At 43.2% G+C, this 19,364-nt stretch overlaps 3 protein-coding genes across 3 annotated transcripts; 2 read left to right on the top strand and 1 right to left on the bottom strand.

Moving 5' to 3' along the window:
- The first annotated feature begins 23 nt into the window (after nt 1-23).
- Nucleotides 24-5,429, top strand: ankra2 (ankyrin repeat, family A (RFXANK-like), 2). Its single transcript, XM_018736744.1, has 9 exons — nt 24-113; nt 1,743-2,108; nt 2,249-2,407; nt 2,511-2,576; nt 3,346-3,443; nt 3,608-3,733; nt 4,055-4,121; nt 4,382-4,462; nt 4,932-5,429. The coding sequence occupies exons 2-9, from the start codon at nt 1,814-1,816 to the stop codon at nt 4,985-4,987; spliced, it is 948 nt and encodes a 315-aa protein (XP_018592260.1). The 5' UTR covers nt 24-113; nt 1,743-1,813; the 3' UTR covers nt 4,988-5,429.
- Nucleotides 5,430-6,188: 759 nt separating this feature from the next.
- btf3 (basic transcription factor 3) lies at nt 6,189-9,992 on the bottom strand. The gene is made up of 6 exons (XM_018736745.1): nt 9,902-9,992; nt 8,273-8,341; nt 7,982-8,095; nt 7,673-7,874; nt 7,167-7,220; nt 6,189-6,514 (listed from the first exon to the last, which is right to left on the bottom strand). The coding sequence occupies exons 2-6, from the start codon at nt 8,339-8,341 to the stop codon at nt 6,468-6,470; spliced, it is 486 nt and encodes a 161-aa protein (XP_018592261.1). The 5' UTR covers nt 9,902-9,992; the 3' UTR covers nt 6,189-6,467.
- Nucleotides 9,993-15,101: 5,109 nt separating this feature from the next.
- On the top strand, nt 15,102-16,964 carry foxd1 (forkhead box D1). Its single transcript, XM_029253145.1, has one exon. It carries the CDS (start codon nt 15,465-15,467, stop codon nt 16,617-16,619), a length of 1,155 nt encoding a protein of 384 aa, XP_029108978.1. The 5' UTR covers nt 15,102-15,464; the 3' UTR covers nt 16,620-16,964.
- Nucleotides 16,965-19,364: the final 2,400 nt, after the last annotated feature.

Below are 19,364 nucleotides of genomic sequence, written 5' to 3'. Positions count from 1 at the left end.
AACTTTATTCGCCGCCGACACCGTTGGACAGAAGCGGTGTGAAGCACGCAGACAAAGGCTGTAGAAGGAAGATGGTAAACACACACAAACTATGTCATGTTTATGAAAATTAGGTAAGCCGGATCCATAATTTATTATTGTAAACACTAATATAGTTTAGATTTCCGGTATTGTGTGCTGCTTACGCAAATAGAATTGCGGATTATTCAATAAAACAATGATTCTTAGTTAGTACTTACATGAAGAATACACAGCAATTGAATTGATTCGGAGCCCCGTGCTGCACATTACGCGCTGTGTGTAAGTCACTGTCACAGTGACTGTGTGTTGTACTTTTGTTCGGGGACGGATTCGTTCTGCTTTCTTTGCTGCTTGTCAGGTTCACCCGTCTCATTCGTTCTCTGAAGTTATATTTCGGTGTTTGCATTCGGGGGCGTGTAAAATCAAAATGAAATGGTAATTTGCTATGATTGTGACGTAAGCGCAGGTATGACGTCTCCGACGCTGTGATTTGACCACATACTCGTGTGACGATGGGGTTAAATAGGCAGCGCGCGGAGTGAACACGCTGCTGCGCGAGACAACACATCCGTCGCACGCCGTCCGTCACTGCTGCACGTGCCACTTCCACGTCTGAGCTGAAACGTGCGCTGAAAGGAAGCCGGTGTGGAACAGTACAACTATACACGTTATGTTTGTATTATTCTCTCAATTTGATATTATTACATTTACATTTATTTATTTAGCAGAATCTTTTCTCCAAAGTGACTTCCAATGAACTCTATGTAGTGTTATTGGCCACACACCTTATTCACCACGGTGACTTACACTGCTAGATACACTACTTACTCTGGGTCACTCATCCATACATCAGTGGAACACACTCTCTGTCACCCACACACTACCTGGACAGCATGTCTTTGGACTGTGGGAGGAAACCAGAGCACCCGGAGGAAACCCACACAGACACAGGAACAAGATGCAAACTCCACACAGACTGAGCGGGGATCAAACCCACGATCTCTCGCACCACCCAGGCGCTGTGAGACAGCAGCGCTACTTGCTGTGTATTATTATTATTAGTGTTGTTGTTGCTCTGATTATTGTTATTATTATCGCCTTGCTTTGAAATACAGAGCAGTATCTGTGCGCCCAGATGTACCCCGGTGGTATCGAAAAGACTGCATTCAGGGGGAAGGCTGACAGCTGCTCACATTTACTTTTTGACACTTATGTATTTAGCAGACACTTTCTACCAAAGCGATGTACACGTTGTACTGTAGTAAACAAGGTCACTACCACAGTCTCTGTTTTTAACACCAGGATGGACTTTTACTGAAAGCCAGCTTGAGTTGCAGAAGGCCTGTGAATTCTCCGCATTTTCCTTGAATTAATAAGCGTCTCGATGCCTTTGTGTTCGTCGTGTACCGATGTCTGTGCCGTTAGCTTACGGAACGTTCATATTGCAAGTCCTTCTGCACCTGAAGCCGTTGTGTGAAGGGACCTGCTGTAAGTCTACTATGTACTTACCCTGTAAGGGACTTAGGACAAGTACCTTCACAATGATTTACCCTGTCCTACAGCTTGGTGTTTTTTACCGTATCAATTCAAGGTGCGTACCTTCATCGAGGGTGCTGCTGTAGGAGTGGGATGAGAACCAGAGACCTTCCGATGGCAGCGCTGTGGTCTTCACCACCACGCTACTTGGTGACCCCCCCTATCATGTGTGTCATTTGTTGCAGGGCTTTGCTGATGCTTCACGTGGACCTCTTCCCGTGGTGGTGGAGACACTGAGGAGGATCTCTCAGCACGGATGGACATGGCTTCTGTGGAGGACCAGAACAGAGACTGTCAGTTGGTCTCTGAGGAAATGGAGGGCATCTGCGTGATGCCAGACATGGGTGGCGTTAAGACGGAGCACCAGGTGGGCGTGACCGCAGAGGATGCGGGGTCCCAGAACGTCGCCATGGGGATCAAATTCATCCTACCTAACCGCTTCGACATGAACGTCTGCTCGCGCTTTGTGAAGTCGCTCAACGAGGAGGACAGCAAGAACATCCAGGACCAGGTCAACTCAGACTTGGAGGTCGCATCTGTCTTGTTCAAAGGTAATCGCACGCTGACGGGGGGGCGGGCCTCGTTTATAGGTTAGTCCAGATTCGTCCCTTTGTACGTTTATTGTAGGCATTTCTCGGCGCTGTCAGCGGACTGTGCATGTTTGGCTGATGGAAACGTGCTTTTCCCTCAGCTGAGTGTAACATCCAGACTTCACAGTCACCGGGAATCCAAGTGCGACACGTCTACACACCATCCACCACCAAGCACTTCTCGCCCATCAAACAGTCCACCACACTCACCAACAAGCACCGCGGCAATGAGGTGTCCTCCACTCCCCTCCTGGTGCACTGTGAGCGCTCTCGCTGCTTTCCTTTCCTTTGTATTTCTCACGCTTGCAAAAACGAAATAATTTTCATAGAACACATTTAAGGAGTTATGTTGTGTCTTTTCAGCTTTGTCCATTCACCAGCTGGCTGCCCAAGGGGAAATGGTGTTCCTGGCCAGCAGGATTGAGCAGGGTGAGGGATGTTTTCTACATGCGTTTCCGAAGGGGCCCCAAACACTGCATGCTCGCCTCACCATTCTTTTAAAACCAATGATGCATGTATGTATTCACACTTACATGTTTTAATTTAGCGGACGCTTTTCTAAAGAAGGGGGACGCGGTGGCGCAGCAGGTTTGGCCGGGTCCTGCTCTCTGGCGGGTCTGGGGTTCGAGTCCCGCTTGGGGTGCCTTGCGGTGGACTTGCGTCCCATCCCGGCTGTGTCCCCGCCCCCTCCAGCCTTGCGCCCTGTGTTGCTGGGTTAGGGACAAGCAGTTTCTGACTATGTGTGACTTTTCTAAAGAGGGCCTTACGTTGCTAAGTTTTTTTTATAATTACTTGCCTTTTTGTACAGCTGGGTCATTTCTGCCAGAGCTGTATCTGAGATCCTGGTGAGAGGCGTGTATATGAGAGCAGCAGGTGGCTTAGTGCTTCGAGTTGCTGCCTTCCATTCGAAGGTCCCAGGTTCAAATTCCATCTCCTGCTGTAGCACCCTTGGTCAAAGTTCTTATCCTGAAGTGCTCAAGTTAAAACCACCCTGCTCTGGAAATGAGTCAATGTGTGTACGAACCTAATATTGTAAGTCACTTTGGAGGGAAAACATCAGATAGACAGAGGGGTTAATTAATAAACTCTTGGGGAGAAGTGGCTGCTGTAATTTCAGTCTCCATCAGTTCCGTCTGAGAGCCTTATGCACAGGGACCGCTCATAAACGGAACGTATGACCTTGTGTTTGCCCAAGCAGAGGCGGTGATAAACTTGCAGGATGAGGAAGGGTTCACGCCGCTGATGTGGGCAGCCGCGCACGGACAGATCGCTGTCGTGGAGTTCCTGCTGCAGAACGTGAGTAAGATGAGCCCGGCATGCTGCTTCGCCGATGCCTTCGGTAATAGCAATTAATCGATACGTGCTCCATTTCTTCCACACGTTGTTATTCCGTTTCAAAGCATTCTTTGACCGCGTACGGTCACCATCCATTAACCATTCAATGTCTCGTGCCTGTGCAGGGAGCTGACCCCCACATTCTGGCCAAGGGAAGAGAGAGCGCGCTTTCGCTGGCCTGCAGTAAGGGCTACACTGACATCGTAAAGATGCTCATCGACTGTGGCGTGGACGTCAACGAGTATGACTGGGTACACCGCTCTGCTCGTTCTTCCTACCAGATTAAAATATTTACCCAATTATAGCTGCTCTATGGAATCAAGGCTTGTGTTTCACGACGAGTTCAGTCCTTGTCCCGTGTACATGCTGCTGTTGTCTTTGGAAACGCCCACAACTGGTCAGTCTTGCAGTCCATGTTGTGTGCAGCTGAGCTGAGAGCTAAAGGACTCGAGGTCACAGAGACAGTCTCTGTGACTCCGGTGTAAAATTGGTGAAAATGTGTTTCTCATAACAGCACAGTCGTTGAAAGGTTGCAATGTCGTGTGCGTTACTCGGTGTGCTTGTGGTTTCAGAATGGGGGAGCTCCTTTGCTGTATGCGGTTCACGGAAATCACGTGCGCTGTGTGGAGATCCTCCTAGGTGAGTAACGGGGTGCAGTTAGTTCACCTGAGGAAAATCACTCCTGTCTCTTACAGCCAGTGGCAAACAGTGATGGTTAAAAACATTTGCAGCTTTTTGAATTTTAAACCCAAAGCACACCGGGGCATTAGCCAGCCGAATTTCAATAAACACGTTGAGGTTTTCCAGCACTAAAACATTTGTGGGCAACTTGTGGAAGATATCCTGTTTTGTGAAAAGCGGGTTTTCACCAACAACGGCGTCCCTTCTGTCCGCTGCAGAGAGTGGAGCAGACCCAACGATGGAGTCCGACTCCGGTTTCAATGCCATGGACATGGCGGTGGCCATGGGTCACAGGAATGGTAACTGTCCTTATACAGTGTCAGTTAGATTTTTTTTTAATTCTATAACAAATGAAGCAGATTGCATTGCAGAGCTGCGGTAGAAGATGGACGATTGTTGGTTTAAAATAAGGTCATATTTCTAAGGTGTGTCCTCATTTGATTGAGTTTCTTGTTTTAAGCAATTTATTCCAGTGAGGTCATTCAAAGAATGTCTTCAGTTCATCAAGTCACATGAGATGTGTTTTGCCATGTGGTTTCAGCTGGACAGCAGATACACAGGGAAGCCAAATGTGATGTAATGTGTATGGAAACCTAAGACTGACTGATGAGGCCACGTGCACGATAATTAGTGTTGTGCCATCAGGGTCTTTTTTTAAGTTTTCAGGACTTTTTAAATCCAGTATATGGAAACATGTATCTTTAACCCATGTTATGTCTTAAAAACAGAATTTTTCTTTCACATTCAATTCTTTTTTCCCCACTTCAGTCCAACAGGTGATGGAAGCCCATCTGTTAAAGCTTCTACAAGGGATTAAAGATTGAGAAGGGAAATTGCTGCAGATGCCCCCCTGGTTGTACATACAGCACTTTAGTTAAATGCCAAACACCCATTTACTTGTTACTGGTTACTGTTAGTAATGTCAACCTCAACACTCACTGTATTTGTTCTCATTGAGCTACCCACAATTAAAACAAAATCTAAATACAAGGGTATTTTATTAAAAATATAATTACAAAAAAACTGACAGTTTGTCTGTGGAACTTGCTCCCATAACTCAATTTTGCTCTTGAATTGAAACCCAAGCTATGGTACTTTTTTGAGGAGGATAGACAACTTGGACAGAAAACAGTTCTGGAAGGATGAGTTACATGGACATAGGCTCATATGAACAAAACTGCCCAAGAGACTGCACTCGGATTGCTGAACTGAATTTGTGTAATTATCAGCCGTGTGCATTTCAGTTGGAGGCTGAAGTCGTGTCATGGTCAGTGTGTGGTTACTGTTTGTGTCATTTATTTTTTTTTTTTTTTGTCTTTCAGTGTGTGTTTTTTTTCCTTAATTTTCTCAGTTTAGCACACATCCACTTTTAGGGTTTTTTTTTTTTTTCCTATGCATGAAATGTTACTGCAAGAAAAAAAGTCAATGCTGTTGGTTAAAAACAAGTAGAGAAGCAGAGCTTATGGAGCATCTCTGTGACATTGGAGACCAGTACGTTCAAGGCATTGTGTAAAATGTTTTCAAAGGCATTAAGAACTTAAAGGTTTGAAGTAAAAGCTACACAAAATACTGCTATTATGATGTTGGAATGTTATTTATGAACTTAAATACAAAAGCATGCTGAAACTTTTTTTGTAGATATTAAATGATTAATTTGTGTGTTTAAAAATGTTTAAAGAAAACTATACAGCTTTTTCAAACAAAATATTAAGATACAGTAACATTTGTCATTTTTTTCTTAAGGGCTGATTTACTGTTTGGTCAGAGGGTTAAGGGTCAGGAATGTCAGACCCTGTATTACCTTGAACAAGCTGCTCACCTGCAATTTCTACTGCTTGCAGACACTGATTCTGTTCACTTTTAAATGCCATTAACCATAGCATGAATAAATATCCTGTTATGGCAAATATAAATATGGAAATCTCAATTGATAAGAATTATTCTTTAGAGGTGTTTGAAAGCTGTGGTCCATGCTGGAACAAAATTGTCATGCTGAAATGAAAGAAACAAATGTGGACTTAGAGGACAAACTATATTTTTATTTAGACTGCAGAAAGGCATGGTAACAGAAACCATACATGACAACTTTAATACATCTTCCAGCTGCAAGTGTTGAAATTTGTTAATGTAAACATGTTGAGTGACACATGTGATGCAGTCAAGTTACCAGAAAACAAGTAAGAGTGTGTTATGGTCCTGCACAAGGCATCTACATAACACAGGAACAGTGCATTAATGAAATAAAGTGGCAGATGCAGCTCAACACAACCTACAAAGTTATGAATCAGGTCAGGCTGGTCCTCCTCAGTTTGCTTCATTCTTTGAAGCTTCATCAAAATTCTCCACTAGATCTGAAAAACACAAGTTACTGGTGAGATTGCCACTTCAGAGCAGCTGCTTTTACCGACACTTGATCTATTTTTTTCTTTGTAACATTTACTTGTATATACATTCATGCCATTTTGATGTCACCACTTTAAGAATTCAATTATTAAATGTTCAAACATAAACTAGACCAATGTGAATCAAAACTGTATGACAAATTAGCCCTTCCACCGGTATTATTCAGCACAGGGCCAGTTACTAATTATCTTATCAATTTCCAATAATATCTATAAAAGCAAAATCTCCTTACATATTTCCACATCCAGCCTAATTAATTTTGCCTCATTAACCATTTTTGAATCTCCTGCAGTCCTATTATACTTAAGAAAATCCAAGCGTTAAAAGTGTGAGAAAATGTTAAGGTTTATTCACCAAGTGAGGAAAAACTACAAAATTGTGCTTTTGCTGTCAAGTTTTTAAAAATTAAACATGCAATCTTAGGCAATGGTAACACTTATATTACCTGTTACTTTTTCTGACGAACTTTAAAGTATCACACGATGTAAAAAGTTCTTTAAAACTCAATCAAGTGTTTTAAACATAACAAAAGTACTTACAAATGCTACTAAAACAAAATTATCACTAAAACAAATACACCAGAACGGGTGGATCTCTAACCTGGAACTTCTTCGTCTTCCTCTCCAGCAGCAAGGGGCGCTCCACCATCTCCAGCTTTTTAGAAAGACAGAACAAATAAAATCCCTCTTTGGAACATGAATGTAGTTTAGGTATTTATGCAAGAAGTTGTATCTTTCTATACAGTAGAACAAACACAGACATTCACCCTGTATGGAAACAGAATTCTGAGGTGGACACTGAACAGTTTGATGAGATTTGATTACAACTCTCATATCAGAATGTTGCCTCAAAAACTCCCACTAAAAACTTTCTGCAACAAAACTACTAAGCTCCAAAACCCATCAAAAACTCTAAGTGTACTTCTGTCTCCACTGGAGTTTTATAACAATATGTACAGCTCTACTACTCCAAAACTTAATTTGCTCCAACAGCAATACTTGATTTGACATTCCCAAATGACCCATGACTAATTTAAAGCTGGAGAACACAATGGCACTGCAGCACAAGGTACTAGGTACTGTTTTCTGCCCATGCAGCACACTTACACTGCTTTGGCAAGGTTTCAGCCAGCCTCCTGAGGCTGCTCAGGCTGTCACCACCAAGCTGGTTGAGGATGCTGGGCAACATCTCCGTCAACTGTTTAGTCTCTGCATGCCCTGTGATGGTGAAGGTGTTGGCAGCCAGGGATGCCTGCACTTTTGGGTTATTGAAGTGGATTACTGTCCCTTGGTTTGTGAACATGTTTACCTACAACAGAAAAAGAGTAATGGTTACTACAAACTGACACTGCCTGATGCTGGAAGACGAACACTAATTAAGAAAGTTCTTAAAAAGCTGTGTTTACAACTGCTTACCTCTTCAATGCCTGAAATATTGTTAACACCAAGTTTCTTTAAAGAAAACTGAAGCTTCTTGTCATCCGCTGTTGCTGTTCTGTGTACCACCTTCTTCTTTCTGCGGGCCGATCCCTTCAAAAGATTGTGAAAGTAGGAGGAAATTCTACTGCTATTCATTTTTTCCATCAGCTTGTTACAAAATACTTTTAGAAATGACTTTTAAACCCAAACATGTCCAACACTAAAATACTATGTATCACAAAAGCTCAATATAAATTACGTTAAAATTGTGACCAAACTGGATCATACCTTTCCACCGATACGGACTTGTGCTTGAAGCTTGGCGAGTTTCTCCTGGTTCATAATTGTTTCTTTCATCTACAACACAAAACAGAATACACTTACATCATAAATTATAAACTACTGTTTTTTAAGTTACAAAAAGCCATGAGCCAGACTTTTAATTCTTACCATAACATCTCCTCAGCCGAGCCATTTAAACACAATGCAGGTATTACTCTGTTTATGTATGAAGTTACCTCTTGACCAGTATGTCCAGTTCAGGGTTTCCCCTACTGAAGTTCAGCTGTACCATTAACATCATTGCAGAAAATATAAAAAAATAAATCTGAGCACTGACATTCTTACTGGCAAACTGTGAATATTCAACAGCCTAATAGATAGATCTTGAACAATAAATCTTCACTATTTGCATTCACTCTATAATATGCAAGGACCAAATAAATCATATACATTAACAAGTGATCAGTTCACTAATTTCAGCTAAGTGGACAAGCACCTTAAGGTTCTGACCACAAGATTTTGTGCTGAGATGTACATCGCGGCTTTGGACAAAGCATCTGCTAAATGAATAAATGTAAATGTAAGCCTGCTACTCCTGTAATGCCCATGATCAATGCACACAGTCTGAGTCGATACAGTGGTACTTAATCATTAATGGCCAAATACTTGAACATCATCATCATCAGTGTGACATTATTATTATTATTCTTTTAGTCTGCAAGCCTTACATAACACAAGTGTCCAAGTAACCTGAGACATAGCATATTCGCATGATAATATATGCTGTTAAACAACTGATTTTATTTAAGAAATGATCTTTACCAACACAGCCATGGCAACACCAATTTCAACAGAAGAAGAAGAAGCGTAACGTCCATAAGACATGATTTACTGACAACAACAATACGGAGAAACGCAGCAGAGTGGCAGGCTGGCCGGCCTGCTGACCGCAGTCAAGTCTTCGTCCCACGAGAGCGCGCGCGTGCATGCGCGCTCACCGCTCCCACCCAGCGCGCGCCGCCACAACAAGCGCACCCGCTCACACTGTGTCTCACCTAGCACGTGCACCACCACCTCCACCTAAATCACGGAGACAACGACACTGAACCAAGTGTGACGGTGCCGAACTAGATGATCAACGCTTCAGAAAGTGCAGTACACACGAGTACGAGTTAAACGTTCTAACTTATTTTATCCACACCACCCGTCACGTGTGTGTCAGGCTAAGTCACGCGACTAGCCCTCAGTCAGTGAGTCTCGCACAGTTCCAGATCGTCTCTCACCTCACGTCACATGATCTCTCCTCAGTGCCTGGACAGACAAAACTCGTATATAGTATATATATGTGACACAAAGAAAGCTGTCGCTTCGGTGAAAACTGTATGAAATAACTACAGTACAGAGTAGTATCAATGTACTGCACACGTTAGCAATTGAATTAGCTACATCACCATGATGCATCATGCATGCGCAGAAACACAGCTAACTCAGCTGGCCGGCTAGCCGCACCATGGCATGATAACTAACTGCATTTCTTCTCCGGTTTCGCACAACGTCACGGTAAAACACTGAGCAGTTGACTGCGGTCGTGTCCGCTGGTGTCTTTTTTCGAGTCTTGAAAGCAACCGCGTTTACCTTTTGTCGAAAAAAAGACCACAAAGTGAGTTTGTGTTGAGTAAGCAGGCTCCACCCGCTCTTCACGCACTTATCTCCACACGACCGGAAGTCATAGAAGAGCGAACTGCGCGAGCGGCGGCACGTGACTGAGGCTCTGCGCCTCTCAGCTTTTACTACAACTAATTAACTCCTGTAATAATAATAATAATAATAATAATAATAATAATGCTTTGGGCTGCTTCACGACCTGTTCCAAGATTGGCACTGAACCACTCTGCACTGGACAAGTTAATGATAATGGATGGATATATGAATTATTAATCTTAATGTTATTTTTTATTGTTGTACCATAAGTAATTTTGTGGGGCATTATTTTCGCTGACAAGGATTCAGATAAATAAATGTTCCATGTTCACAAATGGGATTCCTTTAAAATGAGGCAAGGTCTGAGTGAGTCTTGAATCCATTGGAAACACCACTGTTTCTACGGGAGGAACAAACACTACTGATCTTGTGGCTTCGTGACCCAATACATGGTATCATGGGTAAGAACAGAGTTTGCAAAGAGCAGGTGCCCTGAAGCAGTCTAAATGAACCTGGGTGGCTGATTGATTACACTGTGTGTGGGGGAAGCTGGGGGAGGGAAGAGGGGAGGGGATGAAATTACCCACCAAAACCCAGACTCGTGATTAGGTAAGATTTTCCACAGTATCACTTTGGCAGCACTGGCGAAAGGGGGCCGTTTCCATACCGAGCTCCTCCGAAATCACCAGCCGCGATGTTTCCCCATCATGTCTAATGTGAACAGGTTGAGAAATGTTACACTTAATAAGTGTACATTTACATTTCCATTTCTGCCTCCTATGTCACATTTGGGCCAGAACCCTCGCTACCTGTAGGAAAGGTTCTGAGAGATGTGTAGCACTTTCACTAAGGTTGTGGTCCAAATGTGAGAAGCATTTCCCTTCCAAAAAACTGTGCCTATGCCGTTATGGCCAGTGCCTTGCACTCAGAGGAGCCAGGTTCCAATCCCAGTTCCTGCTATAGTACCCTTGATCAAGGCCCTTACACTGAACCGATGCAGTATAGCCAGCTGTACTAATGAGTACATAGATCATTGTCATTTGGAGAAAAGCATCATTTTAAAAGATAAGTAAGTCAGTCGGTGAGATGTGGGATATGTGTAAAGGAAAAGATGCGATGAGTGGTGTCTGTGATGTGGAAGTGTGCAGCTCTGAAGGACGGGCTGACGTGATGTTGTGAGGCCACCCCCGCCCCCCCCCAAAAAAAAGGTGAGCTCAAGCAAATGAACCAGAATCAAACAACAACACGAAGCACATGGCAGGAAGACCTTCTTTGTTTTGTGGACCTGAAGCCGGTGTCCCATGGTATGAATCCTGACCCTGGGTTGGTTTAGAGCAGCACCTCTGCAGGTCATTGAAAGGACCAAGGGAACGAGTTCTGAGGACAGCCTTCAGATCTGATGTCACTATAAGCTCATCTAAGTGATTCTGGTAGCGACTCATGGATCCGAACACTTACACTGAGTAGATGGAGCAGAGTTTATAAAAGCTCAAGGTTGGTTTACCATACATGCAATCCAAACCCTGATTTAAATGTATAAGGAACTGAAGAACTGAAACTATTTATACAGCAATTATTTTAGCATGTTCATTAAAAACAATATTTCATACTTTATGTATGTTTTATTTTGACAGCATAGTATTTTCGTACCCCATCATGTATGTATGAAATATATAATATATACATCTAAAATCTACCTTTCAACATCAGGTTGGTCAAATTGTCACTGAGTTATGATGAAATGTCCCGCAACGGTCAATGTGACCAACAGTATTAGTTAATGTTGCGGAATGACTTATTTACAAAGTGCCCCCCCCCCCCCCTCCTATTTTTTCTATATTGTTTTAAAGAAGAGCAGAGAGCGAATACGACAGACTATACTATACTATAGTCTACAGGACACTCGATTTCCGACGTTCAAACACAGTCAGCTGCACAAAGTGCTGTTTTCGGACTGCAAGCGCGCACAGGAAAAAGGAAGCGTGAATCTTACAAGTACACTGAGGAGTGAAAAATATTGAAATTGTCAGTAATAGTAATAGCTTTACATTACTGATTAATTAATGAAATATCGTTTCCAATAACGCAGGTAAAGCGGCACCGCCGCACAATACGTCCAGTCGCACGGTGGAGAGCCCAAGCTGAAGGCAGATCTCATCTCCAGCAATCTTTTCAGCCCACTGATTGGGGAGAAACGACAAACGGAAAAAAAAAAATAACCGCAAACAGAGAGAACTGAACGCAGCTCGAGCGCCGCCGCTTCAAAGAACTTTTCTGCGCCGAGACGTTCGAAGAAACGCACTTGTTCTGCTCCAAAGACCACTAACTGTCCCCGATCCGACGAGCAAATAACGCGCACACGTTCGCTCCACTTGCTCGTTAAACACGCGTCTAGTAATGTTACAGCTTTTGCTTCAGCAGGATTTGTGTGCGCAAGAGTTAAGTAACAAAACAGAAATAAAGATTTTTTTTTTTTCCCCAGTTCAGTTGTTCCATACAGTTTGCAGTGAGCACCGTGTGTGTGATCGTGAACTGGCACGTTTAGTAAAACCCAGTGAAGTCATTAATGGAAATTACTCAAGTCATAAATAACTTGACACTGTGATTAATGGGTTTACTGTCTCACTAATTAGTTACTGCAATAATGGGAACAAAACAACACCAAAAGCTGTAAAACAATAATAATTATAATGTCATAACAATAGCACTGGATAGTAGATGCTCGTGTAGCACATGTGTAGACACCAGCATCCGTTAATTCAGTTAAAAAGAAAATAAACAGGTAAGAGCTATAACATCTTTACAGGACAATAAACGGCATAGGGGAAGCAGTGCACATCTCTGAAAAATCTGAAAAAGCATTTTGTGTGTTTTTTGCAAAGACTCCAATGCAAGGAAGGTCTATAAACGTACCTTGTGTTGTTTATACAACGTGATATGTGCAGCAACTTATGTCATGCAAATTAACGCAATTATTGTAACATAAAGCTCTGAAACAGCGCTGCAGAATTGAGGCTCCGCAGCGGAAACTTCACAGTGGTAGCGCTCTCTTGCCGCAAGGTGGCGCTCTCCAGACACACGGTTTGTTAATATAGTCACCATACATAATTTAAAAATACAACTGGACTAATTAAAGTAGAGAAGCTGCAAATGGGCGTCAGTCAAAATGGCAAAGCATGCGAATGTTTAAAGGTCCTGTCAAAGTAGCACTGGAAGCCCATTGAGATGGAACTGAATGACAGGCTGCCTTTGAGCGTCAGCGCCAAGACATTGATTCAGAACTTCGCAGTCTTTTCACAAGCAGCAAATCAGATTAAGTAAAAAAAAAAAAACAAAATAAATAAAAAAATAAAAAAATAAATAAACTTCACAAAATGGAAGTGGACTCAAAATTTAACTGTTTTTTTTTTTTTTTTTGCAATATATTATACATAAATTACTTCTTGGAACTGGTATCAATTGATATTACACGTGTACGCTTTCATTGCCTAATGCGGTTCTCTCGGATGTTTAATTTGTTCACAAAAGTCAGATGAATGGACAAGTGAAAAGGTGTAGTTTGACGAGAACATGGCCTTTTCACGGTTTATATGACCCCCGTGTAGATAGATGTGTGATAATCTGCACAGATGTATAATGACATGCATCATGATTGTAGCATTATTTAGAGGGAAAACAGAAAAATAAAATAAGATTAACAGTGTATTTGATTTAACGGCAAATCCCTGTGTAAGAGCGATGCACAGACCTTTGAGAAGTAGCTGTCGGTAACTAGATTTTTTACACTTTATGCTATAAATTGAGCTCTGCTTTCTCTTCATGTGATAGACTGCTTAACGTTACGGAAAGTTTCAGCGCATCTGTGCGCATCATTGGTTAAAAAAGGACAGCCGTTCTAATATCCCCAACACTGACACTGTACTAAGTAAGAATAAATTGCATTCATGGAGAAGTTAGAAAAATTATTGCGCGCATCATATATAAAATCAGCGCTCAGTGTGAAAACATTGTCACATTTGGCTGAAAAGCATGAGCACCGTTTTCTTGACGCAAGTGTTCAGTTCATTTAAGATTGCTTTAGTTCTGTGCTTAAAATTTAAAACGTGTATCCACTAGCCTGCAAATGACTGCAGAAATATCACAGGGGAATACATTTTACTATGTTTTTCTTATGAATAATATCACTGGCCTATATGCCTACAGACAGTAGTAAATGTATTATTTAAAAAGAAGGCGAGAATTCCTTATGATTTACACGAGTAAGCGTCGCACTCAGTAAAATTGATGAATTATCTGTTAATCTGATTTGTCTTTGGTAATTGTACAAAATTGCAACATATCTATTTCTTCTGTGTAATTTCAAACAAACGCGGATGGGAAACAAATATTTAAAACTGTTTCATATTTAAAGCGCCACAATGAACAACCAGAATTTCACAAGTCTAAGACATACAAATAGACATCTTCAAGACATATCCAAAACATACATTTACAGGATCGACACATTCTTTTAATGTTGCTTTTCTCATTATATACTTTTTTAGGCTCTACAAGAAGGATGCATTTAAAATGTGCAAAAAATCCTTAAAATATTTTAGGTTGAATTTTAATCTGATGTTATGATGTTCTGCACGAGGAAAAAAATACTCTGTAGGGCGCAGTTTTATAAAAGATATTTAGACAATACAGAAAATTACACCCTGGAAATTATATGTAACAAAAATGAACACAGTTGTGAAAACGTAAATTCAAATTTCCAGTTGCAAATCAACAATATTATTATTGTGCATAATATTAAAGTTTTCTTTTCTTGTAAATTAAAATCAAAGCAGAGTATGTCCTACCAGCAAACACTGCTTTGTTCCTGACACTTCTTTTTTTTTCGTTCTTTTTCACTTCACTTCTTTTTTTTTTTTTTTTTTTTGGAGGTTCAGTATTTTTAAAGCTCGTCTACCATTTTGGGATGAACTCTTTACACTAACCATATGAATGCACCCAGATGACCACCAAAAAAGGAACGCAACTTTTTTTTTAGAGAGAGAAAAAAAAAAAACCTTCCCGGTTCTTTGGTTATTTTTCAAAGCCCCCTTTTTTTCCCTGATTTTTTTTTTTTTTTTCTTTTTTTTTTGCCCCCCTTGCCCACAGTTGCCCCGGTGACGTTCCCAGCCCATGTGATCCTCGCGCTCGTATATAGCGACACACAAGATCCGCCCTGTTTGGGACTCACATCTGGCTTTTTTGGTCGCTTCGATTAATGTTTCCTTCGCTTGGACCAAAAAATGACGAGTTCGTGATCTTCACCATCGCCGTCACCCGAAGCACATGGCGCTTGAGGGAGGGAGGGAAAGGAGCGCGCAGCCCGTGTGTTTCTCAGCCTCCCCCCCCCCCGTCCGTCGCCGCTCCGCTCCGCTCCGCTCCGGCTCCCATGGCATGACTCGCTCGGTGTGTGAAGAAGTGTGTTCGCTCGCTGTCTCCGCGGACTGACCGCCGTCCAGCCATGACTCTGAGCTCTGACATGATGTCCGACGCCTCGATGCTGTCGGAGGAGACCGACATCGACGTGGTGGGGGAGGGGGAGGACGGGGACGCGGACGCGGACGGGGACGGGGACGGGGACGCGCGCTCCTGCGCGGACCAGGTGGCCCGCATCCGCGACGACCTGCTGCTGGCGGGCTCCCCGCCGCCGTGCGCGGACAGCCCCTCGTCCCGGGACGCGTACAAGGCGGCGGCGGGCAAGAACGCGCTGGTGAAGCCGCCCTACTCGTACATCGCGCTCATCACCATGGCGATCCTGCAGAGCCCCAAGAAGCGGCTCACGCTCAGCGAGATCTGCGACTTCATCAGCAGCCGCTTCCCCTACTACCGCGAGAAGTTCCCCGCGTGGCAGAACTCGATCCGCCACAACCTGTCCCTCAACGACTGCTTCGTCAAGATCCCCCGCGAGCCGGGCAACCCGGGCAAGGGCAACTACTGGACCCTGGACCCGGAGTCGGCGGACATGTTCGACAACGGCAGCTTTCTGCGCAGGAGGAAGCGCTTCAAGCGGCAGCAGACGCCGCCCGAGCTGCTGCGGGACCCGGGCGGATTCCTGCCCGCTGCCGCCGCGGCCGCCGCTGCGGCCGCCGCCGCCGCCGCAGCCGCCGCCGCCTACGGCTTCGGGCCGTACGGCTGCGGGTTCGGGGTGCAGCTGCAGTCGTACCACCACTCGCACTCGGCGCTCTTCGCCTACCAGCCGCAGTCCAGACACTCGCACGCGGCCGGCGCTGCTGCGATCCCGGCCCCTGCGCTGATGCCCGCCGCGGGCGCCGACCTGGCCGCGAGGAGCCGCTTCTACCCCCAGCTGAGCCCGAACGTGCCCCCCTGCCCCTCCGCGCAGACCGCGGCGACGAAGGCGAGCGGCCCGGCGCACAGGTCCACCTTCTCGATCGAGAGCATCATTGGGGGGCCCCTGGGCTCCCCCAACTGCGCCTCCCGGACTTCGGCGCTCGTGCCCGTGCTGCCCCCGCCGGCGGCGCTCGGCCCTCCTGCTCTCACGGCGGCGCGCTCGACCACGCCGCGGCTGCCCGGGCACCCGGGAGCCGCTCTGCCCCCCGTGGTCGTGGACAGCTTCCCGCACCGGACGGCCAGCGGCACCACGTCCACGGGCTGTTAACTTTTACCGCAGTCGAACGAACGAACGAACGAACAAACAAACAAACAAACAAACAAACAAAGAACATCATCAGCATCATCAACAAAACAAAAATTTAAAACACAAACCCGCTCCTCGCAGCAGGTAGGAATTATTTTTGTATTTGTTGTTTTCTTACAAGCAGCTGAATGACGGACATTAACACTATCTGTGCCTATATTCACGCTGTAAAATATTACAAAAAAAAAAAAAGAATATATTTATGTATACAGTTTAGTGTGAATCTAATCCCCCCACACAGACTTCGTTATAATTATAAAGTGATCCGTATAAAATCACTGTTTTCTGGACGTCTCAGGATTACAACTTTATTAACAGGTTATATAAATTGTGTCACGTGTCTAAAACAACAATGTATTTCTGTTTTCTTGTTAAAACACTATTTTTTCCTAGACTGACAAAATGACACTTTTTAATTCTTTTAATTTGTGCTTTGTATTGAAAAAGACACTTAAGGTGAAATTAATACATTTATACGCAGTGTGTTCTTATTTCAGTAATAAAACATTGTACAAAGTTTTTGGCAAATATTGTATTATTGGGAATGTGGTATTTTTTACACGTCTTGTTTTTCAATAAGAATAAATATTGTTTTCCAAAAAATGCAAGTGACTTGGACATGATCTTATTCGATGGATGAATATGAATACAGTCGCGTTAAGTGCCCTCATTAACATATTTTTACATGTCTTATTTGTTCTTCAGTATTTAACGGCATGTTGTAATATAATGTGTAACGACGTGCGGCCCGTTGGTAAATTCGCGTTGGGTTAAAAAAAAAGTGCTTATGGATTGTGCATCTGATCTGTCACTAACTCATCGGTATCGTGGTCATTTGCGTGAATTTTCATTGTTTTTCAGTTTGCGCAAAAGCTCCAGCTTCGCTCTGAGCAAAATCCTACTTTGAGCGCCTGAAACCGCTAAAACGGCCTTTAGTATAATTGAGATGTAAATGTAATATTTAGTATCGACAATCATGCTGGTATGAAATTGCAGTTCACCTTAACTGCGAGTGATTGCAGAAATGTGCTTGAATTCTGCTTTTGATGCTATTTGACACAGTCGCCTTTATGTTTGATACATGTACACGTGCGTATCTACACTCCTACAGACACACCCTGCAGTGTGACGATGGACGGGTGTGTTTATTATTTCTCATGCGCAAGATCCACATGGTGCACCTGTATTTTGTAGCCTACATGCCAGTAATTATGACATTTTCACACCGCTCTGAAAGCTGCTGATGTTGTGCACAGCTGCAGAATATGGTACACATTCATCTCCAAGTGATGCACTGGGCAGTCTTGTACCCAGGGCGCCTTGACACCAGTCACTCTGGCTTTGCAATATTGGTATGTGTTTATCCTATGCATGTTTGAATCTGAAGCTCAGTGCCTACAGATGATTGCATGATTTTTGTTATGAACATTTGCAGCATGTGTTTTCGATGGAAAATGTTTGAAGTGTGCGGTGAAGCGCTAAGATAATCTATAGGCTACAGTATTTAACCGCTCGGGGTAGGGAACGTCTGTAATGAAACTTCAGAGATGGGACAAAAATACACAACAGCTGTATCAGTGGTTAAGTAAAGGCTAAGCAAATTGGCACGTCATTAAAAATTAAGGAGTGAAATGCTAAATGTAAAATTGTGTTAAAACAAAGGCCCAGACAGAGGATGTTCGCTTTAGCAGGTCGATTTTTGATATTTAACACACTCCCTATTCCTGATTCTAAATCAGGTATGTGTCTTATTATGCCACGCATACAATAGATTACAGTATGTTTTGGTATGTCATCCAAAAATAAAAAAGAGGAAAAAATCGGAATAAATTCTGCAATGTGCGGTAAATTTAAAATAGCATTGAAACGAGCGAAGATATTCCCTGCTGGATACACATTTAAAAACTGTGTGTCCGCATAATCTCATAAAAGGACAACAACTCATAAAGCAGAACTGTTATAACCTTGTATGGTCTTGTATTGCTGTTTTAAATTAAAAAAAAATATATTGTTGAAAATAGTGCCTTATATTGACGTTTACATCCATAAAGACGACAAACTTAGTCACAAGAAGAAAGGCCACACAAACAGTTAATTAGAAGACTTATGCCATTGTTAGGCGGAGATGAAATAGTTGTATTCGTCCCAGAAAGTAATTCATTGTGTCTTTATAATGAAGGCCTCATGCGGCCAACCCAGGCCTACTTGCAAACATGTTTGGAGCGAGCTCTCATAAAAGAGCACGATATTCTCGTCATATATGATGCCTATTTTTTTTCTTCAAGCGGAATCAAAACAAGCAGTTTATACCTATTAAAACTCCCTAGTTAAAGTCGGTGGTGGTCATGGCTCTGCAGATGCATGAGGCAGTAGGTCCTTCATGTCTGCAAATCGCACTATTAATTCCTGTCATGGATGTTACCGCTGAAAAAGTCCGGGTATGGATAACTCTGTTTGAATATACGTACATATCGACATATATGTATCTCCCGTACCGGGCAGCCTCTTCAGCAAGACCACAGGATGTTTAACAGCAAACGGTAGTGCCATGGGAGAGTGTGAGAGGCGATAGGATCTTTTCTGCTATCTCTCGCTGGTGACCACTGAGCTGATCTAAAACAGCTGTATAGACTCATGAAAAATAACAGTTGGGTACATACACTTATTTGTCATTTTTGTCATGAAAGAATGAGCAACATAAATCAG

The sequence above is a fragment of the Scleropages formosus genome, chromosome 6 (genome assembly GCF_900964775.1).
Source record: "Scleropages formosus chromosome 6, fSclFor1.1, whole genome shotgun sequence".
Classification (NCBI taxonomy): domain Eukaryota; kingdom Metazoa; phylum Chordata; class Actinopteri; order Osteoglossiformes; family Osteoglossidae; genus Scleropages; species Scleropages formosus.
This window is presented reverse-complemented; position numbering and strand designations above follow the sequence as displayed.